This window comes from Sus scrofa, chromosome 6 (assembly GCF_054392235.1).
Source record: "Sus scrofa isolate SSC_HxYL_T2T_F1_AM1 chromosome 6, Sscrofa_HxYL_maternal_Yorkshire_Landrace_v2.0, whole genome shotgun sequence".
Lineage (NCBI taxonomy): Eukaryota > Metazoa > Chordata > Mammalia > Artiodactyla > Suidae > Sus > Sus scrofa.
The window spans coordinates 56704299-56731513 of NC_139388.1; the positions used below are offsets into that span (position 1 = coordinate 56704299).

Consider the following 27215-nt stretch of genomic DNA (forward strand, 5'->3'; position numbering starts at 1 on the left):
CGGTAGACTGTTCTGGGGGATTTTTTTGGCTGGGCTTGCATGGAAGTTCCTGGGCTGGGGATCAAACCCACGCCACAGCAGTGACAACACAGGATCCTTAACCTGCTGTACCACCAGGGAACTTCCCAAGGGTGGTTTTGGATGAATAGTTATTTTATTTCAGTGAAGTCCAATTTGTCAGGGTTTCTTTTTTTCCTTTTTACAGGTGTACCTGTGGCATATGGAAGTTCCCAGGCTAGGGGTCCAATCAGAGCTACAGCTGCCAGCCTACACCACAGCCACAGCCACACCAATCCAAGGCACATCTGCAAACTACACCACAACTTGTGGCAACACCGGATCCTTAACCCACTGAGCAAGGCCAGGGGTCGAACCTGAACCCTTAGCAACACTATGTCAGGTTCTTAACCCACTAAACCCCAAGGGGAACTCCTATCAGGTTTTTGTTTGGCTCTGGTTGGTGTTTGTTGTTTTCTGTGTAGCTAGCACTTTTCAACAAATTCTTAAAAACATCTGATTAGATATACTTGACAGTTTTATTGCTAAAAAAATGTACTCTGGAATAACATCGGTATTTACCCTCAGTCTCCCCTCAGGGTTCCCGGGAGTGTTTCTGTTACTGTGGAGGGAACAGGGGCCTGGGGACAGGGTGGGATGTTTGTGGAGAGTCACACACACAGGCACACACGCACGCACATGTACACACAGAGCTAGAGCCGCCACCAAAATAACCAGCAAAGGAGGCAGCAACCCATCAGAACCTCCTTCTCTCAGAGGGCAGAGTGCGCTGGTGACCTGTGTCCTGTGCCCTGAGCTGGGCAGGCTCCCAGGATGGGGTGTGGAGGCTGCTACTGCTCCATCTTGTCATTTCCTAGCCTTGGATGGGGACAAGAGTCAAGAACGGGGGAGATTTGGAGACAGACAGGCCCACACATGCAAGCAAACACCTGTGCCCCAGCTGCAAAGCCTCTGGGACCCGAGGTCAGGGAGGGTTGCTGAGAGCAGTGGCTCCCCAAGAGCCCCTGTTTGTCAGTTCATTCATGATTCCAGGTCCAAAGCGCCCCCATCAGGGCAGGGGAGCCCCGCACTTGGATTTACATGACTGATTCCTTCTCACAGGGGTCCGCGTCCCCGGCAGCTCCCGGAGAGGGTCTCAGGAGAGGGTTCCCCTCCTCGGCGGCAGCCGGCGGCAAGGCCAGGGGCGTCTCGTTCTTCACCTGGATCAGCTCCGGCTCGGAGCTGGGGGCCTCCGTGCGATCCACGTAACTTTGGAGGAGTCCAGCCCCGAAGGCATCGCCTTCCACATTGAGGACGGTGCAGGACCGGTCCCTGAAGGGGGACAGCGAGGGGTTCGGTGAGCAAGAGGGGAGGGGCTCAGGGACTAATCCTCCCTCCTCTCCCCTGGCATCTTTTTCTTGCTTTAGTTCCTGGGTCAGGGATCAAACCTGTGCCACAGCAGTGACAACCCCTAGGTCGTTGAGAACTCTATCCCCTGGGATCTTGAAGATCCCATCCAGCCCTCCTTCACAGAGCTCTGTTCTATTCCTCCCGGACCCAGAAGCTTCTCTCTCCATCCTCCCAGGATCCCAAATATCCTGGGAACCTTCCTCTAGAACCTTAAAGAGCTTTTCCTGGAGTACCCCAGAATTCACCTTCTTTCCCCTAGGATCCCAGAATGGTCCATCAAACTTTCTGCCTTAGAACCCCAAGGAGCTCCCCTACCCAGGGATCCTTCTTCCAAGAGAACACAAGATTTGTTCCCTCTGGAACCTCAAAAATTCACCCCTCCCTGGTCTGGGGGTTAGAACGCTGTCACTTCTACAGCCTAGGTTCAATTCCTGGTCTGGGAACTGTAATCCCCTATCAAGCTACTACATGTTGCAACCAAAAAAAAAAAAAAAAAAAAAAAAAAAAAAGATTAAAAAAAAATTTTGGAGTTCCCTTTGTGGCTCAGTCAGTTGAGAACCTGACACGTATTCATGAGGATGGGGGTTTGATCCCTGGCCTCACTCAGTGAGTTAAGGATCTGGTGTTGCCGCAAGAGGCATGGCTTAGATCTGGTGTTGCTGTGGCTGTGGTGTAGGCCGGCAGCTGCAGCTCCAACTTGACTCCTGGCCTGGAAACTTACATATGCCAAGGGTGAGGCCCTTATAATGAAAAAAAAAAAGAATAAAACATCAGGAGTTCCCACTGCAGCACAGTGGGTTAAGAATCCAATTGCAGGGGCTCATGTTTGATCCCCCAGACCAGAGCAGTGGGCCAAGGATCTGGCATTGCTACAGCTGGCAATCAGATTTGATACCTGGCCCAGGAATTTCCATATGCATGGGGGCAGCCAAAAAAAAATTTTCATCTCTCCCTTTTCTTAGGGCCCCAGGAGACCCAGCAAGGCCTCTTCTTCCCTCTGAAATACGAAATTCTCCCTCAGGCCTTTCTCCTCCCCAGAATCCTAAGGATCTTTTTTCTTCCTCTTTATATATTTTTTGTGTGGGTGTGTATGCCATTTTTAAAAACTGAGATATAATTCAGATACCGCAAAATTCACCCTCTAAAATCATATAACCCTGGAGTTCCCGTCGTGGCTCAGCAGAAATGAATCTGACTAGCATCCACGAGGATGCAGGTTCCATCCCTGGCCTCATTCAGTAGGTTAAGGATCTGGCGTTGCTGTGAGCTGCAGTGTAAGCCGGTGCCTACAGCTCAGATTCAACCCCTAGCCTAGGAACCTCCATATGCCACGGGGGTGGCCCTGAAAAAATAAAAAAAAGCATACCACCCAGTCGTTTTTTAATTTATTCCACCACTCCAGAAAGAAACCCTCATACCCATGAAGTAGTTATCCTCCATTTCTCCCCACCCCCTGAGCCCTAGGCAACCACTCATCTATGCGCTATCTGGAAATTTGCTTACTCTGAACCACTCATATAAATGGATTCATATATCTGATGTGGTCCTTTGCATCTGGCTTCTTTCAATCGGCATCATGTTTTCAAGGGTCATATGTTATGTGTGTTTGTATCACTGTTTCATTCCACTTTGTTGCGGAATAATATTCCACCGTATGGATATATGACACTTTGTTTATTCATTCATCAACTGACGGCCATTTGAGTTGTTTCTACCTGTTCACGCTTATGAATAGTGCTGCTAGGAACATTCATGTATAAGTTTTTGTGGATTTTTTTTTAAATGATTTTTATTTTTTCCATTATAGCTGGTTTACATGGGGATATGTTTTCAGTTCTCTTGGGTTTATACCTAGGCATGGTATTGCTAAGACACACAGTAACTATTTAACTTTTGAGACCAAACTGTTTCTTTTTTTTTTTTTTCTTTTTAGGGCCACACCTGCAGCATATGGAGGGTCCCAGGCTAGGGGTCCCATCAGAGCTACAGCTGCCAGCCTACACCACAGCCACACTGAGCAAAGCCAGGGATTGAACCCACATCCATATGGACACTATGTCAGGTTCTTAATCCATTGAGCTGCAGTGGGAACTCTTTGAAACTGAACTGTCTTCTAAACTTTATGCTCTTAATAGTTTAGTCGTGAAAGCTAACAATTTCATAGCATTTACTATTTACCCTTCTAAGTAGTTGTTCTAAGAGAGTCACATGCAAGAAGTCATCTAATCCTCCAGGGGAAACGACTCTCTCCACTGTACAGATGGAGAAACTGAGACACAGGGAGATTAAGTACTTGGCCAAGGTCATAAAAACTAGCAATAGCGGCTCTGGGAGCCCGGCCTAAGAGTCTGCTCTGTTAACCACTGGGGCAGGCTACCTTTTTGGGGTTCCTCTTAGAACCCCAAAGACGCCTTCCTTCCCTCTGATTGGAACACGCAAGGTTCCATCCCCTTTCTTCTAGAACTTCTCCTTCTTCTCCTCTTCTGCCCCGAGGCTCTCTGTGGCCCTCCTGCTCTTCCTCTTGGCCAGGAGTACCCCAGCCGCACCCTCCCACCCCCGAAACCCCAAACCCACACTCACACTAGCCAGTCCACAGCCAAGATCAAGGAGATGTCGTGAACTGGTAGGTTGACTGCCTCGAGGATGATGGCCAGAGTGAGGACGCCTCCAGCGGGAATGCCCGCTGCGCCCACACTGGATGCCGTGGCGGTGACCCTGGGGAAGAGAAGGGAGGTCAGGGCCCTCCATAGTGGGAGAGGCTGGGAGAGGGCCGCCCTTCCCCGTCGGTGTCCATCCTCAAGGGAGGAGTCAGGGGGATCGGGGGTTCTAGCCACAGCCACCCCACACTCACAGGATAGTGATAATGTTCACAAAGTCCAAGGACCGCTGGTTGAGCTGTGCAATGAACACCGCGGCCACGCACTGGAAGAGCGCGGCCCCGTCCATGTTGACAGTGGCACCAATGGGCAGAATGAAGCGGCTGATGTGCTTGGCCACGCCGTTCTTCTCCTCCACGCACTTCATCATCAGCGGCAGCGTGGCGGAGCTGCGGGGGACCAAGGATGTCAGTTAGCACCAGCCCTGGGCAGCCCAGCCTGGCCCCGCCCATCACTCAAGCCACGCCCCCACCTCGCTAGACCAGGCCCCGCCCACACCAGTGCCCGTACTGCCAGCGCAAGCTCCGCCCACCAGCCTAGACACCCCCCCTGCCCCCCCCCCCCCCCCCCGCTTCCCACATCCCCAGTCGGCCACACACTGCCCTCTACCTTGCTTAGCTCTCCATGCTCGTCTCTTCCTAGGGAGCCCCCAGAATGGGAAATTCCAAAATATAGGGTATCCTAGACCCCCTGGGAGAGTATTGACTGCTACTCCTCAAAATACATATAAAATTCATACCTAAATTCTAGACCATCTGACTCACAGCCTTTCCTCATCTCAGACCTTGACCAAGCATTCCTCTGCACTCAGGGATGCTGCAGTAGGGAGCGTTGGGAACGCCCACGAGATGGAAGCTTTTAGAGGTGGGGTCCAGGGTAAAGCACTAGAGTCCCCCAACATCAGGCCTTGGGGCGAGGCAGGGTTCTTAGGAAAGGAGGAATAAACCTCCAAGGCAGTAGTTTTCTAAGTCGGATGTGAAGGGGGTGGGTTGTTGCAGGAACTTATGAGAAACTTTTAAGTAGGGCCCCAAGGAGATCCCATCGTGGGGCAGCAAAAATGAATCCGACTAGGAACCATGAGGTCTCGGGTCTGATCCCTGGCCTCGCTCGGTGGGTTAAGGATCCAGCGTTGCCATGAGCTGTGGTTTAGGTCACAGACGAGGCTCAGATCTGATGTTGCTGTGGCTGTGTCAGAGGCCGGCAGCTGTAACTCCAATTTGACCCCTATCCTGGGAACCTCCATATGCTGTGGGTGCAGCCTTATGAAAGCAAAAGAAAAAAAAAAGGGGGAGGCCCTTATACCTAGATCCCACATCCCCAAACAAAATGTCAGGTGTATTTCAGACACCTGATGCTGTTTCAGGCCCCTTAGACTTGAAAACTCCGCCCTGGCCTGCCCCAAGGTCACACCTGGATGAGGTTCCAAAGGCAGTGGCCAGTGGTGTCATGATGCCCCACAGGAAGCGGTAGGGGTTTTTGCGAGTGAAGAGGAAGTAGATGAGAGGCAGCACCAGGAGCCCATGGATGGTGTGGCCGAGCAGGCAGCACAGGATGTACTTGCCCAGACTGGCGAAGAGCATCCCCACATCCTCCATCTCCACAATCTTGCTGGCCACCAGGAACATGATGCCCACAGGGGCATACCTAAGGACCCAGGAGACAAATTGCCGCCTCTGATCATGTGCCCACCAGGGCCAGGCACGGGCTGGCACGTGTCCTGACCGCATTTCTCAGCCTCCCCCGAAGTCAGGAGACGGCCCACAGCAGCCGGGGCTGAAATTCAGGCACCTCCCCGCCGCCCTCCACTCTCTGCCCTTGAACATGTGCTGCCGGGAGATAAAAGTAGTTTGGGTCCCGCCATCACCTCTTGGAGTAGAGTCACCCACCAGATTTGGACTCAACACACAACCAGGAAAGACACACCCAGCAGGCATCTCATTTACAATTTCTGGGTTGGTTTGTTAACAGCAGTGACTTGAACCAATACACTCTCTCACCAAGAAAACGAAAAGACTGTGGCTCATGTCTTAAAGACAGCTCCCAGGTCTGAGGCATATCTGGTGTGCTGAGCCCTTGAATGTGATTGGATCTTCACCACCACCCCACTTGGGAGCTCTTTTGTGGAGTCTCTTACAGCTGTCATCGCATTAAACAAAATCGAATAGGTCTGTAAAACAGACACCATAATGGCCCAACCTCAAAGGAATTTTGGATGAAACGAGACACCAGCTGAAATGAGTTGAAAGCTTTTTGTACACAATTAATGATCTAGGAGAGTTCCCATTATAGCTCAGCGGAAACAAATCTGATCAGCATCCATGAGGATGCAGATTCAATTCCTGGCCTCACTCCGTGGGTTAAGGATCAGGTGTTGCCATGAGCTGTGGTGTAGGTTGCAGACGTGGCTCAGATCCCGCGTTGCTGTGGCTGTGGTGTAGGCTGGGACCCCTAGCCTGGGAACCTCCATATGCCACAGGTGTGGCCCTAAAAAGATACACACACACACACACACAAGTGATCTATACTTCAGCTGGGATTATTATCTCTCTCTTCTGGAATAAAGATCCCAGGAGTTGCTCACGTCTCCCAGGCACGAGGGCTCCCAATATCACCTCCTTGACCGCCCGATCGCTCTGGCTGTTTGTCTCCAAACCCCTTCTCCTCTTTAGTAACAGAAGTAAGCACCAGTTCCTAGCCACCAGTGCATTAGGTTTGGCCAAATGCCCAAGTTCTGTCCAGGGCGACATGCCCAGAAATTCTACAGTACTAGGTAAATATTAGCTCAGGCTGTTTACTGTAGGCATGTTCTAGGTCAGGCAGAGTCCCAAGAACTTAACAGGTATCAACTCACTTGTGCCTGGAACCATCAATGCCATTTTCCAGATGGGAAAACTGAGGCCCGGCCGGGTAAGTAACTTGTCTAAGGCCACACAGCTGGCAAGTGGCAGTGCCGGGATGGGAACCTAGGCTGCCCGCTGTAGAGCCTGCTCTTACCCACACACACCCCTGCCTCTGCAGCAGAGAGCTTCTATTAGTTTCATAAAGCAGCTTCTTAGGCATCAGCTGCACTGGAATTGGGATGGGGGAGGATTTTAAAATGCAGCAGTTCTGGGAGTTCCCATTGTAGCACACAGGAAACGAATCTGACTAGTACCCATGAGGATGTGGGTTCAATCCCTGGCCTTGTTCAGTGGGTTGGGGATCCAGTGTTGCCCTGAGCTGTGGTGTAGGTCGCAAATGTGGCTCGGATCTGGTATTGCTGTGGCTGTGGCATAGGCCAGTGGCTGTAGCTCCAAGTCGACCCCTAGCCTGGGAACTTCCATATGCCGCAGGGTGCAGCCCTAAAAAAAAGGCACCAGTTCTAACCCACCTTCTGATTTCTGACCTTCTGACTCAAGATGGGTCATGTGAATCAGTGTGACACCACGTGGAGATGAGACATGAGAGGTGACGAGAGTGAAGCCGGAGGCCTCTGCATGTTTTTCCCCTCATTATCTGAGATCATTTAACAAAAGCACATGTACAGTGGTAACCACTGTAGCTGACATTCAGTGAATGCTCAGTAGGTGCTGGACATTTAAAGCACTGTAATGCTTTACCTACAGCTCATGTCATCTTCATTAAGCTTATAAAGTAGGCACTATTTTTCTTTTCTTTTTTTTAGGCACTATTTTTCATCATCTATCCAAAGGTGAACATTTAACACAGGCATCTCAAAAAGTGAGATTTGCGTTAGCCAGGCTGTGGCCACAGCTTGGCTGTCTTTTCATCACCTTTCAGTAGGATTAAGAAGGTTCTGGGATCAGTCTTTTTTTTTTTCTGCGGCATGCAGAAGTCCTGGGCCAGGGAGCGAACCCACATCACAGCAGTGACCCAAGCCGCAGCAGAGACAATTCCAGACACCTAACTGCTAGGTCACCAGGGAACTCCTGGGAATCCGTCTTGGCTCTCAAGGAATACAGCACTGTCCTCATTTTATTAGTATTTGTTTATTTTTACAGCCGTGCCTGCAGCATATGGACGTTCCCAGGCTAGGGGTCAAGTCGGAACCACAGCTGAGGCCTAAGCCACAGCCATGGCAACACCCAGATCTGAGTCACATCTGCCACCTGGGCCACAGCTTATGGCAACACCAGATCCTAATCCAGTGAGGGAGGCCAGGGACCAAACCCACATCCTCACAGATACTATCTTAGGTCCTTAACCCACTAAGCCACAATGGAACTCCTCCAAATTGTAAAAATGAGGAAATTGAAGTTCCTGCTGCGGTGCAGTGGGTTAATGACCCAGCTTGTCTCTGTGAGGTTGCCAATTCAATCCCTGGCCCAGTGCGGTGTGTTAAGCATCTGGTGTTGCTGTAGCTATGGCACAGGCTGAAGTTATGGCTTGGATTCGAACCCTGGCCCAGAAACTTCCATATGCCATGGGTGTGGCTGAAAAGGGAAAAAAAATGTTGGAGTTGCCGCATTCCCATGGCTGTGGCACAGACCACAGCTGCAGCTCCGATTCAACTCTTAGTCCAGGAACTTCCATATGCCACAGGTGCGGCTGTAAAAAGAGTTAAAAAAAGATAAGGAAATCGGAGTTCCCGACGTGGCTCAGTGGTTAACGAACCCGCCTAGTATCCATGAGGACGTGGGTTCAATCCTTGGCCCCCCTCAATGGGTTAAGGATCTGGCACTGCGTGAGCTGTGGTGTAGGTCGCAGACGAGGCTTGGGTCCTGTGTTACCGTGGCTGTGGTGTAGGCCAGAGGCTACCGCTCCGATTGGACCCCTAGCCTGGGAACCTCCATATGCTGCAGGTGCAGCCCTAAAAAGATCAAAAGCAAATGAGGAAATTGAGGCACAGAGAGAGGAAGTCACTTGCCCCAAATCACACAGCCAGGGAATAGCAGACACTGGGTTTGAATATAGGCCATCTGGTTCCAAGGAGCAGACAGGGGGGTCACCCCATTCCCACCCCTATCCCCGCCCATCACTTACCACATGATCCAGGAGACCAGCACCATGGTGGCATCGTTGAAAGAGTTAAAAAAGCGGATGAGAAGCTCTCCCTCAGGGCCCAGCTTCCGCAGGGCCACGCCAAAGATGATGGCAAACACCACCAGCCCCAGGATGTTCATGCCCTCCACCTCAGCCCCGACGGGCACCTTCGGGCAAGAAGAGATGGGGCCGGGAGCGGCCCTCAGGTCAACCTGCGCAGTCACTGAGGGCCTGACCTGGGCATTGCTGGGGCCCGGCAGACACAGACCATTCCCCTGGCCCCTTCCTCCCAAGGCTCAGAGTCCAGGTCCAGGGACCACCCGGGGGGCAGGGCTGGGCTGGGGGAAACCAGGGCAGTATGGGAATCAGAGAGGATGGGCTGAAGACCCGGAGACCAGGGGTAAACCCAGGAAAGAGTGTCGGGGTGGAAAGTTCTAGAAGGAGGTAACAATAGGCAAAAACCTAGAAATGACTCTATCTTGGGCATTCAAGGAACAGAAAGAAATTCGCTGTGGCTGGAGCAGAAGGGGCCGGGTAGAGTCACAAGATCAGGTGTGGCTGGAGAAGGGGCCAGGTAGAGTCACAAGATCAGGCTGGGTAGGCAAATGGGCAGAGACTGGACCTCGCAGGGCCCCACAACCTGTGGTGAGGAGCCTGGGCTGCCTTCCGAGGGCTCCAGGAAGCATGATGGGGCTTTAGGCAAGAGAGAGGCCGGATCAGGTTCAAGCTTTGAAAAGGCCACTCTAGGAGTTCCCGTCGTGGTGCAGCAGAAATGAAACCGACGAGGAACCATGAGGTTGTGGGTTCAATTCTTGGCCTTGCTCAGAGGATTAAGGATCCGGTGTTGCTGTGGCTGTGGTGTAGGCTGGCACCTGTAGCTCCGATTCGAGTTTCGACCCCTAGCCTGGGAACCTCCATACGCTGCAGATGTGGCCCTAAAAAGCAAAAAAGCAAAAAAAAAAAAAAGACCACTCTAGGAGTTTCCGTTGTGGCTCAGCAGTAATGATCCCAGCTAGTATCCATGAGGATGTGGGTTCGATCCCTGGCCTTGCTCCATGGGTTAAGCATCCAGCATTGCACGAGCTGTGGCAAAGGTCAAAGACACAGCCCGGATCTGGCATGGCTGTGGCTGTGGTGTAGGCCAGGCAGCTGCAGCTCCAATTCGACCCCTAATCCAGGAACTTCCATATGCCCTGGGTGCTGCTGCAAAAAGAAAAGAAAAAGAAAAAAAAAAAGAAAAAAAGAAAAAGAAAAAAGAAGAGACTGCTCTAGAGGCCGGGCTGAAGGGGGGTGGGGGAGGGAAAAGGGGGGGCTGGAGGAAAAGAAGGCAGGATGGAGGTTCCAGAAAGACAGAAAAGACAAGAGGAGGGTAAGAACGAAGTGGAAAAACCATGACAATGGGCCAAGGCGCAGGGGCCCCCCACCGTCCCCAGCCCCCGCTTACCTTCACCACAGTGCCATTGAATGGCCTCTCCGAGTAGGACGTCGCGTACTGCAGGTGGGGTTGGGAAGAGACAGGGTCCACTGTCATCGCGGCCCCCCCATCCCATCAGGCGCAGACAATCCTCAAGGCCCACCCGAGGCACCCCTTAAACGTGAGCTCATTCCAGCCCACCAGCAACCCGGCTGGGGTAGCACCATGCAAAACCCCCCTCTCCAGAGGCAGAAGCCAAGGCTCAGAGAGGCGAAGGTACGCGCTCGGGGGTCACACAGCTAGAATTAGAACCCAGAGCAGGCTCAGGGCCCATATTCTCAGGAGGGGCGTGGATGGGCTGCATTCAGAAGTCACCCAGGAGCCCCGCAACATGGCCTATAAATATGTGAGCAGGTGTGTTTTTCCAGGCACCGCCCCCAAATCAGGCACCAAAAGACTGCTCCCGGCTGTCTCCCTCCCTGCCCACCCCCAACCCTGAGGGGACACCCCCTACCCCAGGACTCACTGAGCGGAAGGCTGCAGACACCAGGTTGGAGGGGAAGAGATTTCTGCAGAGACAGACAGGGTGGGAGTATTAGATACGGCAGGAGATCAGGGGGTGTCAAGGGGGCTTGGCTGGCCTCTGGGGGTGAGGGGAAACCTGCGAGCACCTGAATATGGTCCCCAAGCAAACCCCAGCTGGTTCAGCCAGGCAGAGAGGGACCTGGGCGGGCACATTTTTCCAGGGTGTGGGGAGTCAGAGCAGGGCTCCTAGAGCCTCAGGAGGCTGGTGTCCTGGCCCCGAGGGAATGTGGATTGAGAGTGAGGAATGCCAGCTTCCCGGGGCAGGCTGGGGCAGGGTTCCGGCCTTGGCTCCACCCAACGCAGCACACTTAACACTCTGGACGTCTTGCATCAGCTACTTCCTCCTTGAGGCCCTGAAGAGCTAAGAAGAGGGCCAGGGGGGGCCCCCCCTGGGGTGGGTTGCAGGCTATAGGGAAGATGTGGGTGTGTTGGGAAGAGGTAGTGAGAAAGTGACAAGGGTGGCTGTGTTGTCATGACTGTGCCTCTGTGTTTCCGTGGCCACGCCTGGGCAAGGGTGTCTGAGTGTGATTAAGTGTGCAGCAGCATGCCTTAAACCCCACTGAGCAGGTAAGGGGGTTGGACAAGGGCCCCGTGTGTCTCAGGGTGAAGCAAAAACCACAGCCAAGGCGTCTGTGGGCGCTGCACTAAGTGCTTTATAGAAATTGACCCATTTAATCCTCACGACAGCCCTCAGGGCTGTGCACTGTTAGTCCCACTTCACAGGAGAGCACACTGAGGTGCTGAAAGGTGATGAAACATGCCTTGCTAGGAAGCGGCTGAGATTTGAACTCGCCAGCTGGCTCCATAGTCCTAACCACTGGGCAACCTCGAATCCTCCCTCTCACCAATGATGCAGTGTGCAGCTGTTGCCGGTGTGTGTGTGTGTGTGTGTGTGTGTGTGTGTGTGCATAAGCCCATGTGAGATGTCACAGCTGTCGGGGGAGTGTCTGTGTGCCTGGGTCCAGCTGTGTGTGCGCTGCTTATACAGTTGTGTGGGGTGTCCCCTTGTGGCACAGGGGGTAAGGATCTGGCATTGTCACAGCTGTGGCTCTGGTTACAGCTGTGGCGTGGGTTCAATCCCTGGCCCGGGAATTTCTGCAGGCCGCAGGCTCAGCCAAAAAAAAAAAAAAAGAGAGTTGTGTGTTGTGTGTGGCTCTGAGATGTTCCAGCTAAGTCACCAAGTGTCTGGCCAAGTGAGTTACATCGATTCTGGCAAAAGGGGAAAAAAAGCTTGCACACATAAACAGCCTTCGAGTGGGTGTGCCGGCCTGCTAGTCGGCCTGTATCCACCCAGGCTAGCCAGGGCTGGGTCAGGACCTAGCTAATCTCCGCCGGCCAGGAGGTTACCTACACTCTGTAACTTCTGGATATTACGCCTCCGCAGAGTCTCCCCTCTCTGCCTGCGTTGATGCCTCTAGAGGCTGGGGGAACCCAGTTCCGTGACTCATCACTTCCTCGCCCCACTTCCAGGAAGTCCCCAACCAACCTGGAAACACTGAATCAGCAGACCTCAAAGGCAAGGCCATGTGGACTCAGCAGTCTGCCTTCCTTAAAAGTGGGGAAGTTTTGAGGGGCGGAGAGCTGAAGCCAGAAGGAAAAGAATCAGGCCCCCTTTCCGGGCAGACTAGTGCGAGGGGAAGATCAGACAGAGTAGGAAATGGGCTGGAAAGTTTGCAGAAGTGGCTCGACATACCGGGAACATATAAAGGGGAAGCCAGGGTCCAGGCCAGCTGAACTGGGTGGGGAAGAGAGGCTGAGACAAGGACCTGGCTTTGTCTAGGTGACACGTGGTATGGGGAAGCCTGGGACTGGGAAGAGGTCACTCTGATGTCCTCAGGTTCTCCAGGGACCTCTTACTCAAGGCTCCCAAAACTTGTACCCAGACCCTGGACTTGAATCGTTATTGGCCAGCCAAAGATCCCCTTCCAAGATCCCCTCGGGATCCTCTCCCCACAGAAAAGACCCTCTTATGTCCCCTCAATCCCCCCAGGGTCACTCCTTCTCCCTCTAGACGGCTTCCATGCCTATCCCCTTCCTGTGGGGCCCGCTTGCATACCCAAGCCCTCTATACCCTACGAGGGGCCGGAACTTCTCCAATTACTCCATCCCGTTTTCCCGGGGCCCTGGGGCTGTCCTGGCCCCAGAGGACCCCAAACCCCCGTCCTGTCCGAGTGGCCACTCCCATCAACCCCAGCACACGGCCCCTTTCCACATGCCCGAAGCGCCCCCTTCCCCCCCACCCCTCCACCGGGTGGGCAGGGCAGGGTCTGACCTCACAAGATCCAGGAACGAATCGAGCACCTCCTTGCTGGGGGCCTTTTCCACCGAGCCGGGGGCCCCGACCGAGGCGTTGATGGCGGCGAAGGCGGCGCCCGGCTGCACCGCGAGCGCCAAGCCCACGCCGAGCGCCGACGCGAGCAGTGTGGTGACCAGGAAAAAGAGCAGCGCCCAGGCGCCCAGGCGGCCGAGCGAGCTCGGGTCCAGGCTGGCGGCGCCGCCGATGAGACTGCACACCACCAGCGGCAAGATGATCATCTTTAGCAGGCGCAGGAGCATCTCGCCCGGGAAGGCGAAGGCCGCCAGGCGCGCGGGGCCCAGCGCTAGTGCGCCGCCGGCCCCCGACACCCCTAGCCCCAGCGCCACGCCCGCCACCACTGCCACCACGGTCAGGAGCACCAACAAGTTGGCGCGAAGGCAGCGGCGCACCTGGTCCCGGGAACCGCAGCAGCCGTCTTTTCCCGCGTCCGAATCTTCTATGGGGATCAAGGCCGAGACCCCGTTGGCGGTGGGCTCCGCCGCCGCGAACGCCTTGGGGTCGGCCTTGGGCGTCTCGGCCACCATGACGGACGCCCCGGGGTTCCTTAACGCCTGGAAGCTGGGAGCACTTGGGGCTCCTTTCCAAGACGCTGACGTTCCTTAGAACGGAGTTAACAGAGCCTGGAGGCTGGAACTTTGGAAGGTTCCTTGGAGCTGCGAGTTCACGGCGCTGAAGTTCTTGGCTCTCGGAAGCGTGAGTGTTTGAGATGCCCTAGGCTGGGCGCTGGGGCTCCTCCGCTCTTCGTTTGCGTCTGGCGCTCGAAAGCTGGGAAGTGGGAGCGAGCCCCTGGGGTTTCTGGTCCTGAGGGTTGGGAAGAAAGAGTTTCTCAACCAGCGACCTAGGGTCCTTGGCTCCGAAAAGCTCCAGACGACGACCGTCTTCAAGAGGCTAGGTCCGGGTGGCGCAGATCTCGGACGCGTGGATCCGGGAGGCGGGAAACTGGGGTGCCTGGGTCCTGGAAACCGAGGGCTGGGGAGCTTGAGCCCGGGGGCTGGAAGACAGAGCTCCAGGAAGAAGTGGGGGCCAGGCTTTTGGGTCCGAGGGGTCAGAGCTCGGCCCCTGGGTCGCTAAGGCAGCGGTCCAGAATCCCGGGAGGGAACAGCTGTTAGCTGAGACCAGACCTCCCCGGCTTGCCGCGTGGCTTTCAGCCCGCTCGGCGGAAGCTGCCAGAATTAAGAACCCGGACCAGGCTTGTTAGAGCCGGGACCCACCCACGGGGCGAGCCGATTGGCTGAGGCATGTTCAGAGCCCTCCAGGGCGGGGCTTAGGCCTGAGTAGGGCCCAGCCACCCCAGATAGAAGGCAGAATAACAATAGGGGCGCGGGACCCGGGACCGGGTTCGAGGGGGCGGGGCGTTGGGAGGAGGCTTTTTCCCGCCAAAGGATCGGGTATTGGGTTGGGGCGTTTAAACTACCAAAGTTCCTGGCGTGAGTTGTTTGTACAAAGTGCCGATTATCCGCGGGGCGGCTCATCTGCAGATCAATTTAGCCTCCTAAGGGCGTCATTCCGGTCTTTTGCCCCTTCTCACAATGTCAATTCCTCTAATGTAAAATGCAGATCCCTCACTTAATTGGTGTAAGATTTAAATGAGATGGAGTGATTTATTTAACAGTGCTAATAATTTGAGGGACTTCCCGTCGTGGCGCAGTGGTTAACGACTAGGAACCATGAGGTTGCGGGTTCGATCCCTGGCCTTGCTCAGTGGGTTAACGATCCGGCGTTGCCGTGAGCTGTGGTGTAGGTCGCAGACGTGGCTCGGATCCTGCGTTGCTGTGACCCTGGCATAGACTGGTGGTTACAGCAACAATTAGACCCCTAGCCTGGGAACCTCCCATGTGCCCCCGGAGCAGCCCAAGAAATGGCAAAAAGACAAAAAAACAACAGTGCTAATAATTTGAAAAATAAAGTTTCTCGGTTCAGAGCCCCACACGTTCAATTATGGCTTTACTAGGATTGTAATCCACTTCTGTCTAGGTATGCAATTTGCAATTTATCCATTAAAATTGTAATTCAAGGAGTTCCCTATGTGGCTCAGTGGGTTAAGGAGTCACCCTGAAACGTTAGCTCGCAGATGTGGCTGGGATCTGGTGTTGCCGTGACTGTGGCATAGGCCTGCAGCTCTGATTTGACCCCTAGCCTGGGAACGTCCATATGATGCAGGTGCGGCCATTAAAATAAAATATAAAATCAAATAATAAAAATTCAGTTTAACAACTGTTAATACTTTTACTTTCACCAAATATGTCCCCGTTTTTATTATGAAAAATTTCAAGCCAAAAAAATTAAAGAATTTTACAGTAAACATCCATATACCCACTACCCAAAGGCTGCAACTATTTCACCATACTTTTTTTTCTTTTCTTTTTTTTCTTTTGTCTTTTTAGCGTCGCCTCTAAAGCATGTGGAGGTTCCCGGGCTAGGGGTCTAATTGGAGCTACAGCTGCCAGCTACGCAACAGCCACAGCAACGCCAGACAGATCCAAGCTGCGTCGGTGACCTGAACCACAGCTCACGGCAACGCCAGATCCTTAACCCACTGAGCGAGGCCAGGGATCAAACCCTCAGCCTCATGGTTCCTAGTCGGATTCATTTCTGCTGCACCAGGATGGGAACTCCAAGTCCCCATTTATTAATCAGAGTTCAGTATTTGTATGTAGTCCTTTTTTTTCCCCACAAAATGCACAAACTGTAAGTGACATTTGCTGCCTTGTGACAAATGCATATGCCTGATTTCATTGGAATCTTCATAATTGCTTAGTGAGGTTGGATCCACCACTATACCCATTCTCCAGATGGGCAAAACTGGGGCTTATGGTGAGGGCAATTCACTGGCCTTGAGGCCACACCTGGGGAGGCTAGGTGTTGAAAGCCTGCCTCTCCAGGCTCTAACCTTAAAGAGAACCAGTTGTGAGTCCCTGTGCCTCCCTGCCTCCTATTGAAATCCTAATTCCTTCCCCACCCAGCCAGCTATCTGATAAAATATCAGGTGTTCACACTTGCTCAGAGACTAAAGATAAAGTGATCCTCTCAGGAGCTTCCTACTGAAGCAGCCATGGGGCCTCAAGCAAGTTACCACTTCTATGTGCCTGGTTCCAAATCTGTAAAATGGGAAGAGTCACCATATCAGACTTCTCTGGTGATGCAACAGGTTAGAATGAGGCCTGTCACTGCCACGGCTTGGGTTGCTGCTTTGGCACAAGTTTTTTTGGGGGGTGGGGGGGGCGTTGTATTTGTTTTGTTTCGCTTTGCTTTTTAGGGCCACATCTGTGGCATATGGTTCCCAGGGGAGGGGTCGAATCGGAGCTGTAGCCGCCAGCCTACGCCACAGCCACAGCAGCACCAGATCCGAGGCGTGTCTGTGACCTACACCACAGCTTACGACAATGCCAGATCCTTAACCCACGGAGTAAGGCCAAGGATCGAACCCGCATCCTCATAGATCCTAGTCCAGTCCGTTGACCACTGAGCCATGAAGGGAACTGCTGTCATTATTATTGAAGAATAGTATTTGGGCCCCTGACCAGTTCCAGCTGCTTCTGGGCCCTGGTGGTTAGCTAGTCCTCCTGGTCCCTGGGTCACCATGGGCCCTACCTAAGCCTGCGTGGGAAGGACTTTTGCGAGCTTGTGATGACATCCTGCAGGATCTGAGGCATTAGGGCCAAACTGAGCTGAGAATATGCCCAGGATCTGAAGAACTGGCCCCCCAGGCACAAGTGGCCTTGAGAACCTCCTCCTTGTGTCTCTCAGACACTCTGTCTTCCCAAATCTTCCCAGCTGCAATGCCACCTGCTTCAGAAAGTCCCTGGCCCCCATCCCACCCTCCTCATATGAAATCATCTGCATTTAACAAATGCATGTTAAACTCCCACGTGCTTGGTTCTATGCTAGACACCGAGGGCAAGGGCACTGAAGCCACACGGACATTTGTTCGAATCCTGGCCCCACCACTTAGCAGCTGAGCCTCAGTTTCCCCATATGTCCTAGAGACAGTGCAAATATATATACATATATATATTTTGTTGGTATTTGGACGTTCCCAGACCAGGGATAGAACCCCCACCACAGCAGTGACCTGAGCCACAGCAGTAATAACAATGGATCCTTAACTTGCTAGGCCACCAAAGAAATCCTCCCGTGTGGATTTGAGAGTGTATAGGACTTTGCCTTGGGGCTCAGGAGTAACAAACCCGACTAGTACCCATGAGGATGTGGGCTGGATCCCTGGCCTTGCTCAGTGGGCTAAGGATCCAGCGTTGCTGTGGCTGTGATGTAGGCTGGCAGCTGCAGCTCCGATTTGCCCCCTAGCCTTGAACTTCCATAGGCCGCAGGTGCGGCCCTAAAAGGTGGAGGAGGAGGAGGAGGAGGAAGAGGAACGCCTTGGGACAATACGGGAAGAATATTCTAGTGAAAGGGAAGAGCAGGTGCAAAGCTTTGAGGCAGCAGGAGAGGCGTTCAGCCCTGTTTGATGATATCTTATCTCCACTAATCCCTGAGCGCTCTCCTATTTTAGTGACTTAGAAGCTGATGGCGTAGTGAGGGTTCCTGTGGCCTGAGCCTTACTTGGGTAGGGGATTCAAACTCAGGTGTCTCTGCATCCCCGACGACCCTTGTCTGACACCCCAGCTACCCCTGCTATCGGCTCCTCCCCAGGTAGAAACATTTCCTTCAAGGGGCCATCATTTATTCTGAGCACAGAGACGGACCCTACGATGGGTGGTGTGACGAGGACCAATTGATGAGCAAGGCAAGGAGGTACAGTCCAGAGGGGGACACAGGCCCATCCCCGGACAGTGACAACACAGAGTGAGTGGGACCGGGATGGTGGAGCCTGAAAGGGATGCTCGATCCAGGCTGGAGGTCAGAGAGAGGGCTTCCTGGAGAAGGAGGCATCCCAGCTGGGATAGGAAGGGGTTGGCCCAAGCCCAGGGAAAGAGTCTTGCAAGTAAAGGAACAAGTACATGCACATCCTCAGAGCTGAGAAGAGCCTGGAATGTTCTAAAGCACAGATCTAATCCCTCGCCCCAGTGGCTTCCCTGGGAATAAAGTCTAAACTCTCTAGCCAGGCATCTGTCTATTCAGTAATTCATTCCTTCAATCATTCATCAAACCATATCCGCTGAACGGAATGCTGAGAGGTGTTTGATAGAATGAGACAGATGGGGAACTGGGTGGAGTGCAAGTTTCAATACCAAATCCGGGGGTTAATAAATGCTGCTGGAGGAGTTCCTGTCGTGGCGCAGTGTAAACGAATCTGACTAGGAACCACAAGGTTGTGGGTTTGATCCCTGGCCTCACTCAGTGGGTTAAGGATCCAGCATTGCCATGAGCTGTGGTGTAAGTCAAAGTCGCAGCTCGGATCTGGCATTTCTGTGGCTGTGGCATAGGCCAGCAGCTGTAGCTCCAATTGGACCCCTAGCCTGGGAACCTCCATATGCTGCGGGTAGACCCTAAAAAAGACAAAAAAGATAAAAAAACTAAAAAAAGAAATACTACTGGAGTTCTCATTATGGCTCAGTGGTTAAGAACCTGTCGTTGTCTCTGTGAGGATGTGAGTTCTATCCCCGGCCTCGCTCAGTGGGTTAAAGATCCTGTGTTGCTGCAAGCTGCAGCCTCGGTCACAGCTGTTGGGATCTGGTGTGGCTGTGACTGTGGCGTAGGCCAGCAGCTGCAGCTCCAATCGACCCCTAGCCTGGGGACCTCCTTATGCCAAAGGTGCAGCCATAAAAAGAAAAACAAAGAAATAGGAGTTCCCGTCGTGGTGCAGTGGTTAACAAATCCAACTAGGAACCATGAGGTTGCGGGTTCGGTCCCTGCCCTTGCTCAGCGGGCTGACGATCTGGTGCTGCCATGAGCTGTGGTGTAGGTTGCAGACGCGGCTCGGATCCCGCGTTGCTGTGGCTCTGGCGTAGGCCGGTGGCTACAGCTCCGATTCGACCCCTAGCCTGGGAACCTCCATATGCCGCGGGAGTGGCCCAAGAAATAGCAAAAAAAATATATATATATATATTGCTAAGGAGGTAAAGAAAAGTCGCAGGGGGTGTATAGGATAGGACAGCCTCGCATCTCTGGGAAAAATGAATATATAGCAGCTCCTACTGCAAATGCAAGAAGCATTTGACTTTCTGACCGTCTATGCAAGAATTCATAGAAACTGCTCAGAGTGGGTGCCTTAGAGAGAAAATCTGTGTCTTTGTGGTTCAACCCAGGGGCTGTGAAATCTTCTTCTTGTCTCCTGGCTTAGGAGCTAAATAACCTCAGGCAAGGCACTCAACCCTCCAGCCTCAGTCTGCTCAACTGTGAAATGGAGATAAGGGTGGCCTCTGAGGTCATGTGGTGTGTGCCGAGTTCATGTGTATAAAATGCTATGGGGAGTTCCCGCTGTAGCTTCGGGGGTTATGAACCCCAGTAGTATCCATGAGGATGCGAGTTTGATCCTTGGCCCCACTCCGTGGGTCAAGGATCCAGCACTGCTGTGGGCTGTGGTGCAGGCCGGCAGCTGTAGCTCCGATTGGCTCCCTAGCCTGGGAACTTCCATATGCCGCAGGTGTGGCCCTAAAAAGCAAAAAAAAAAAAAAAAAAAAAAAAAAAAGAAGAAGAAGAAAGAAAGCTTTGGCTGGTTCCTTACAAATCACAGCCTCGTGCCAGGATGACCTTTTGAGATCAAGCTGATTATCTTATCTAAGGATGAAAGGAAAAAAGGCCTCAGACACTCACAGGCTGGTGCCTCCCCCCAGGAGTGTTCAGGCCCCAGCGATCACTGAGCATAGGGACCCTGAGAGGCTCCAGGGACCACCTGGCTGCTGGGTTTCAGGTGTTGTAGCAGCACGTGGCCAGGCTGGGGGCCAGCAAACTCCTGACAGCCCTCCTGCTAACTGGGTCCCTGGGGGATGGAGACGCAGCCCAGGCCAATTGGGCAACATGGACATGGGCCAGGCCCAGCGTCGTCACTGCCCACCTGCAGGGAGGGGAGGCAGGAAGAAGGTTCCAGGATTCAGGGGACCCTAGAATCCCAGAACCTTTGGGAAGTGAGGGGTGGGTCGGGGTGGAGAGGGCAAGGTTTGAGGGTTTGGTTCAGGATTGGCCAGGAGTGTCCCACCCCCTACCCTCCTCCAGCTTGGAGAGGAAAAAAAACCAACTGGTCTCAGCCAGCTCTCTCCCTACTCGGCCAAACCTCCTACCCAGATTCAGATTTCATCATCAGGGTTAAAAAAAAAAAAAAAAGGATTTCGAGAAGGAGGCGAGAGGGTCTAGGAGGAGGCTGGCCTGAGTGGCGGAAACCTGAACCCCATGGAGCAAGAAGGCCCTTCCTGGCCTCAGTGTGCCCGTCTGCGAAATGGGTGTTCTTCTGAAAGGTGTCCTCCCTGAAAAGACTGGGTGGCTGACAGCAGGAGGGACTGAGTACACTCTGGGCCTTCAGCCTTCTCCACCAGAGCTGTGATCAGGCCTCTCCTCCACCCTCAGATTTGCATTCATGCAGGCGGCCAACCTTTCCTAAGTACCTACTGTGTACCAGGCAGTGGCTGAGACAGGCCTAGCTCCTGCCCTCCTGGGCTCCTAATCTAGTGGGACAGACAGACAGACAGTGATGACCCAGATTGAGGGGGGCTGGGATGGAGGAGCCCAGTGGGGAAGCCCAGCTTGGGACGTGCCGTCACGGAAGGCTTCCTGGAGGAGGGGACATCGGAGATGAATTTTGAAGGCTATCAGAACAGGGTCAGGAAAGGGAGGAGGAAAAGCATTCAGGCAGAGGACACAGACAAGGCAAAGACCTGGAGGGGAGAAATTTATGAAACCAAGAATAGTTCCATTTGGTCAGAGTGGAAATTTCAAGGGGGAAACTGCTGAGAAATGAAGCTGGAGCATTGAACTAGATCAGGTAGGCAGAAATTTTTAAAACCTGAAATTATTATTACTTTTTTTTGTCTTTTTTGTCTTTTCTAGGGCTGTACCTGCGGCATATGGAGGTTCCAAGGCTAGGGGTCCCATCGGAGCTACAGCTGCCAGCCTATGCCACAGCCACAGCCACACCAGATCTGAGCCGTGTCTGTGACCTACACCACAGCTCACAGCAACAGCGGATCCTTAACCCACTGAGGGAAGCCAGGGACCGAACCCGAAACCTCATGGTTTCTAGTCAGGTTTGTTAACCACTGAACCACGACGGGAACTCCAAAAAACTGAAATTAAAAATCAACCACTTGGAGTTCCCATTGTGGTGCAGTGGAAATGAACCTGACTAATATCCATGAGGATGCAGGTTCGATCCCTGGCCTCGGCCTCACTCAGTGGGTTAAAGATCTGGCGTTGCTGTGGCTGTGGTGTAGGCCGACAGGTACAGCTCCGATTCAACCCCTGGCCTGGGAACCTCCATATGCCGTGGGTGTGGCCCTAAAAAGACACACACAAAAAGAATCTGCAGCCCGGTGTGACATGAGGGGGCAGTCTGGGTGTTGATTAGCAGGCCCTGGGCCAAGCTGCCAGAGCTGAGGGGAGGGTCAGACTTCTTCTAGGGTGAGAAGGGGAGGGCGAAGGAGGCCACCACCTCTGGCTCAGGTAAGGCCTGGGCCCATGACATGTGAGGACACGTTAGAAACCAAAGGGTCAGATCCCCCCTTGGTACAGACAAAGAAAGTGTGTCCCAAAGACCCAGAGCAAATTATTGCACGAGCCAGGGGAGACGCTATGAGCGATGCCAGCAAAGGGCGGGGGTGGCATATCAGGCCTGGAAGAGGGAAGGGCACACACTGTCCAGGACAACAAAAGACACAAGGTCTCACTCACAGCCTAAGAACATCACAGACACATTCCATCCAATTTTTTTTTTTTTCAAAGTTCCAATGAAAATTTTTTTGAGATAAAATTCACACAAAAATGAGCCAGTTTTAGGCATTGAGAATCCAACTTCCATGGCTCCAGTCGCAGCAGCAGAAGTGTGGGTTTGATCCCCAGCTCAGGTGCAATGGGGTAAATGATCCCACTGTGGCTCAGCTTCAATCCCTGACCCAGGATCTTCCAGGTGCAGCCATGAAAATAAAAGAACTATGTTAAAGTGTGATTCAGGAGTTCCTGTCGTGGCACAGAGGAAACAAATCCAACTAGGAACCATGAGGTTGTAGGTTCGATCCCTGGCCTTGCTCAGTGGGTTAAGGATCCAGCGTTGCCTTGAGCTGTGGTGTAGGTTGCCGATGCGGCTCTGGTTCCGAGTTGCTGTGGCTGTGGTGTAGGCCGGCAGCTACAGCTCGGATTCGACCCCTAGCCTGGGAACCTCCATATGCCCCAATGAGGCCCTAAAAAGCAAAAGAAAAAAAAAAAAAAGAAAGAAAAAAAAGGTATGTGATTCAGTGGCCTTTGTTGTGCAAGCTTCACCTCTGCATAGCTGCAGTCACTCTCATCACCTTCCCAGAGGACAGCCTGGAGCCTCTCAGCCCTCGCTCCCCATTCCCTCCCCAGATCCTGGCCAGCACTAACCTGCCTTCCGTCTCTATGGATTTGCCTGTTCTGGACATTTCATACGGATGGAATCATACACGACGTGACTGTGGTAGTCTGAATGTTTGTGTCTCCCCACCCAACTTCATATGTTGAAACCTAACCCCCAAGGTGATGGTATTCGGGGGTGGGGCCTTGGGGTGATTAAGTCATGAGGGTGGAGCCTTCTGGATTGGGATGAGTGCCCTTATAAAAGCGGCTCTGGGAGTTCCTGTCCTGGTGCAGCAGAAGTGAATCTGGCTAGGAACCTTGAGGTCGAGGGTTTGATCCCTGGCCTTGCTCTGTGAGTGAAGGATCTGGTGTGGCTGTGAGCTGTGGTGTAGGTCACAGACATGGCTGAGATCCCACGTAGCTGTGGCTCTGGTGTAGGCTGGCAGATGTAGCTCCAATGGGACCCCTAGCCTGGGAACCTCCATAAGTCATGGATGTGGCCCTAAAATAAATAAATAAATAAATATATAAGGCTCCAGAGACATCTCTGGTCCATTCTCCCTACGTGAGGATACAATGAGAAGCCTGCAACCCAACCATTTATACTGACCTTGAACTTCCAGCTTCCAGAACTATGAGAAATAAATTTCTGGGGTTTTTTTTGCGGGGGTATCCCCATGGCATGCAGAAGTTCCCAGGCCAGGGACTGAACCTGCATAATGGCGGCAACCCAAGCCACAGCAATGGCAATGCCTGATCCTATAACCCACGGCACCGTGGGGAACTCCTCTGTTTTGTTTTGGGTTTTTTTGTCTTTTTTGCCATTTCTTGGGCCACTCCCGCGGCATTTGGAGGTTCCCAGGCTAGGGGTCCAATTGGAGCTGCAGCTGCCAGCCTACGCCAGAGCCACAGCAACTCGGGATCCGAGCCGTGTCTGCGACCTAAACCACAGCTCATGGCAACGCCGAATCCTTAACCCACTGAGCAAGGCCAGGGGTTGAACTCGCAACCCCATGGTTCCTAGTCGGATTTGTTAACCACTGAGCCACAATGGGAACTCCTCCTCTGTTGTTTATAAGCCACCCCATCTGCAGTATTTTGTTATAGAAGCCCGCACAGGCTGCGGCAGTGACCTTTTGAAGCTGGCTCATTTCACTGGGCAAGCCACCCAATATTTTGATTTAAAATAATAACTAACATTTACTAAACACTTAACTATATCCCGGGTACTACCCTGAGCACCATGCATGTATTACCTACCTGAGCCTCTCAACAAGCCAGCGAGGTGGGGAGGCCTGTTATTGTCCTCATTTTATAGGCCGATAAACAGAGGTACAGAGAAGTCACTCAGCTGCTACGTAGTCGCACCAGGAATTTTTCTTCTCATTTTTACTTTTTTTTTTTTAATTTTTATTTTTTTAGCATTGTCAGCCTCTTGTGTTTGTCCTGTGGTAAAATATACTTAACACGACCTTAACCCTTTTAACCATTTTAAAGTGTACAATTCAGTGGCCTTGAGCAAGCACATTCACGGTGTTGTGTAACCATCACCACGATCCAGTTCTGAACGTTTTTTTCACCCCTCTAGGATTGGAACCTAGGTTTTCCACCCTCAGAGCCCAAGCAGCTATTCCTAGCCTGACCCTCAGTGGAAGAATTTAGCATAGGGGCAAGAACTTATCTCCTTGGGGTTCAGCCTGGAGGATGCTACGTAGCTATAGAGTTGTCTACTATGCCCCACCAAGAGCTGGGTTTACTAACACCAGTTCTGGGCTGTTTTCTCTGCCTAGACCCTTCCCTTCCACCTCTAGCTCTTTGCCTCCTGTGACCATGAGGGGCATTTCTAAGGCAGGGGCTGGCAAGGGGTCCCGACATGGAAGAGAACCCACAGGCCAAAAGTGGCTTCATGGGATCATCCAAGCCCCTGGAACCAGCTATACCTGAAGCCATCCAACTCAACAACTTTTTATTGAGATGAGCCAATCCATTTCCAATTTTGCTGAAGACAGTTACACTGGGGTTTTTAGCTTTTTGAAACAGAAAGGGACTGAACTGATAGAGCGGGGGTTAGCCTCTTGATTAAGGTACTGGGAAGTAAGCTCCCAGAGAAGGGAAAGGCATGAGCCAACAAGAGTGGGTAGGAACACGGCCAATTTCAGGAGACAGACAGCATATCATCAAGGTGATTGCAATGTGGAATTTATGAGAGGTCACAGCGGGGGTCACGGTGCAACCTTCTAGTTGCAAAAAGAAAAGGGACAAGGCCTGACCTCAAGGGGCCTAGGCCATGGGAGAACCTGAAAGCTTCACCCTGGGAGCAGCGGGAGCCATCAAAAGGTTTAAGCAACAGAGTGACACAATCAAGTTTGCCTCCTTAGAAGAAGCCTCTGGCCTCTGACCCATTTGCTGGTGGCTCTCTGGAAAATCATTAGGCAACAGGCATTGACGTTAGCAGGGCCCATGCCCTCTGACATGGCAGTTCTGCTTCAAGGGATTGATTCTACAGTTAGAGTCACACACGTGGGAAATCAGCACTGTTTGCATTTGCAAAAGACTGGACACCAGCCAAGCGCCCATCAGAAAGGGGCCAGCGTAATGCGTTATGGACCATCCATGCATGGGAATACTATGCAGCTTTGCAAAAGAATGAGCCAGATCTGCAAGTGCTTTGGTGGTGTGTTGGTGAATGTTTAACCGCCAGCTCTCTGGGGGAGAAAACAGTCCTGAGCTGCAGCGTTTGCCCGTGTCTGTGGTGTAAATTACTCCCCCCCCACAGCTGGTTTTAAGCTACCAACACGTGGAACATCCTGGAACACAGACTTGGAAGATATCCTCCAGGTGGGATTTTCCTAACCTCTAGAACAGAGATGGCAGTAAAATGTAGTATAATAATGAGGAGGCAATAAATCGTTGTGTGCAAAAGAATTTATTTAGGAGTTCCCCGGTGGCTCAGTGGGTTGAAGGGCTGGCGTTATCACCGCTGTGGCTTGGGTCACTGCTATGGTGAGGGTCAAACCCTGGCCCAGGATCTTCCACGTGCTGTAGCTGTGGCCAAGAAAGAATTTATTTAGTTATAAGTTTATATACTTTTTTAAAAAATGATTTTATTTTTTCCATCATAGCTGGTTTACAGTGTTCTGTCAATTTGCTACTGCACGGCAAGGTGACCCAGAGTTTATATATGTTTTAGTAATGGCTATATTTAAAGCAGGCTTGCAAAATTCCCAGAGGTTTTGCAATCGGGCCTCACAAACTGTTACAAGCCAGCCCCCACACACACATTCAGGATGAGACAGCAAAGCCAATTTGTGGACAAGGCTCTACAGGACTGTATCTCACCCCCGCACAAGCTCTCCTCCTTACTCACTCCTCTCCAGCCTGGACTTGGTACATTTCGGGGTCACTCCCACCTCAGGGCCTTTGCACTTGCTGTTCCCCTTGCTGTTCCACTCTTACCCTCTTATAACCACGTGACTCGCTTCCTTACCACCTCCAGGCCTTTGCTCACATGTTACCTTTATCAAGGTCATCTCTGACCACCTCGTAATCAAACAGAAACCTTCCTGCCACCTCAACACTCCAGCTTCTCCGCCTGCTTTATGTTTTATCAACAGCACTGACTGTGCCATCTGACCTACTATGTAATATTAAAATGCACTTGTCACTTTATTTGTTGACTGTCTTTATTTGTTGACTAGAATGTCAGGTCAAAGAGGGCAGGAAATTTTGTCTGTTTTCTTCTCTGCTGTATCCCCACTGCCTAGAAGAGTGCCTGGCACATAGCAGGTGCTCAATAAATATGTGTTGAATGAATGAATATACACTTAAGTAAAAAAAAAAAAATAAGGCACAAACTAGTAACAATAGCCCAGACATGGAAGCAACCTAAGTATCCACTGACAGATGAATGGGTAAAGAAGATATGGTTCAGAGTTCCTGTTGTGGCGCAGCAGAAACGAACCTGACTGATATCCATGAGGATGTGGGTTCGATCCCTGGCCTCCCTCAGTGGGTCGGGGATCCGGCGTTGACGTGAGCTGGTGTGTAGTTCGCAGGTGGGGCTCAGATCTGGCATTGCTGTGGCTGTGGTGTAGGCTGAGAGCTGTAGCTCCGATTCGACCCCTAGCCTGGGAACTTCCAAATGCCGCAGGGGTGGCCCTAAAAAAGCAATAAATAAATACATCAATAAAGATGTGGTTCATATATACAATAGACTATTCCTCAGCCAAAAAAAGAATGAAATGATGTCATTTGCAGCAACCTGGATGGACCTTGAGCAGATCATCCTAAGTGAAGTAAGGCAGAGAGAGAAGGACAAATATCATATGAGATCACTCATATGTGGAATCTAAAAAACGACACAGGAGTTCCTGCTTTGGCGCAGTGGGTTAAGGGGCTGGCATTGGCACAGCTGCGGCTTAGATTCCATCCC

At 52.3% G+C, this 27215-nt stretch overlaps 1 protein-coding gene and 1 long non-coding RNA gene across 4 annotated transcripts; one reads left to right on the forward strand and one right to left on the reverse strand.

Annotated features, from left to right (window-relative positions):
* Window positions 1-517: 517 nt before the first annotated feature.
* SLC1A5 (solute carrier family 1 member 5) lies at window positions 518-14541 on the reverse strand. Of its 3 annotated transcripts, none has more exons than NM_001444293.1 (8): window positions 13319-14541; window positions 10988-11030; window positions 10492-10539; window positions 9048-9214; window positions 5475-5708; window positions 4259-4453; window positions 3988-4122; window positions 518-1329 (listed from the first exon to the last, which is right to left on the reverse strand). In NM_001444293.1, the coding sequence occupies exons 1-8, from the start codon at window positions 13885-13887 to the stop codon at window positions 1095-1097; spliced, it is 1626 nt and encodes a 541-aa protein (NP_001431222.1). In that variant the 5' UTR covers window positions 13888-14541; the 3' UTR covers window positions 518-1094. The 3 variants fall into 3 exon arrangements, with proteins under 3 accessions (NP_001431222.1, XP_003356032.3, XP_084814828.1); XM_003355984.5 differs by having other exon boundaries at window positions 11133-14528; XM_084958702.1 differs by lacking the exons at window positions 9048-9214; window positions 10492-10539; window positions 10988-11030 and having other exon boundaries at window positions 5475-6517; window positions 12132-14528.
* An 8272-nt stretch (window positions 14542-22813) lies between these two features.
* On the forward strand, window positions 22814-26452 carry LOC146402400 (uncharacterized). The gene is made up of 2 exons (XR_014806415.1): window positions 22814-23200; window positions 23696-26452. It is a non-coding gene; the product is annotated as an uncharacterized LOC146402400 (long non-coding RNA).
* Window positions 26453-27215: the final 763 nt, after the last annotated feature.

Bases quoted from the DNA above. Each gene is read 5' to 3' on its own strand.
- SLC1A5 (NM_001444293.1), bottom strand. From the start codon at position 13,887: ATGGTGGCCGAGACGCCCAAGGCCGACCCCAAGGCGTTCGCGGCGGCG. The intron at 10,540-10,987 runs GTGAGTCCTGGG...CCCCACCTGCAG, and splicing joins TGTCTGCAGCCTTCCGCTCA to TACGCGACGTCCTACTCGGA. The intron at 4,454-5,474 runs GTGTGACCTTGG...GGTCCCCCGCAG, and splicing joins GCCTTTGGAACCTCATCCAG to CTCCGCCACGCTGCCGCTGA.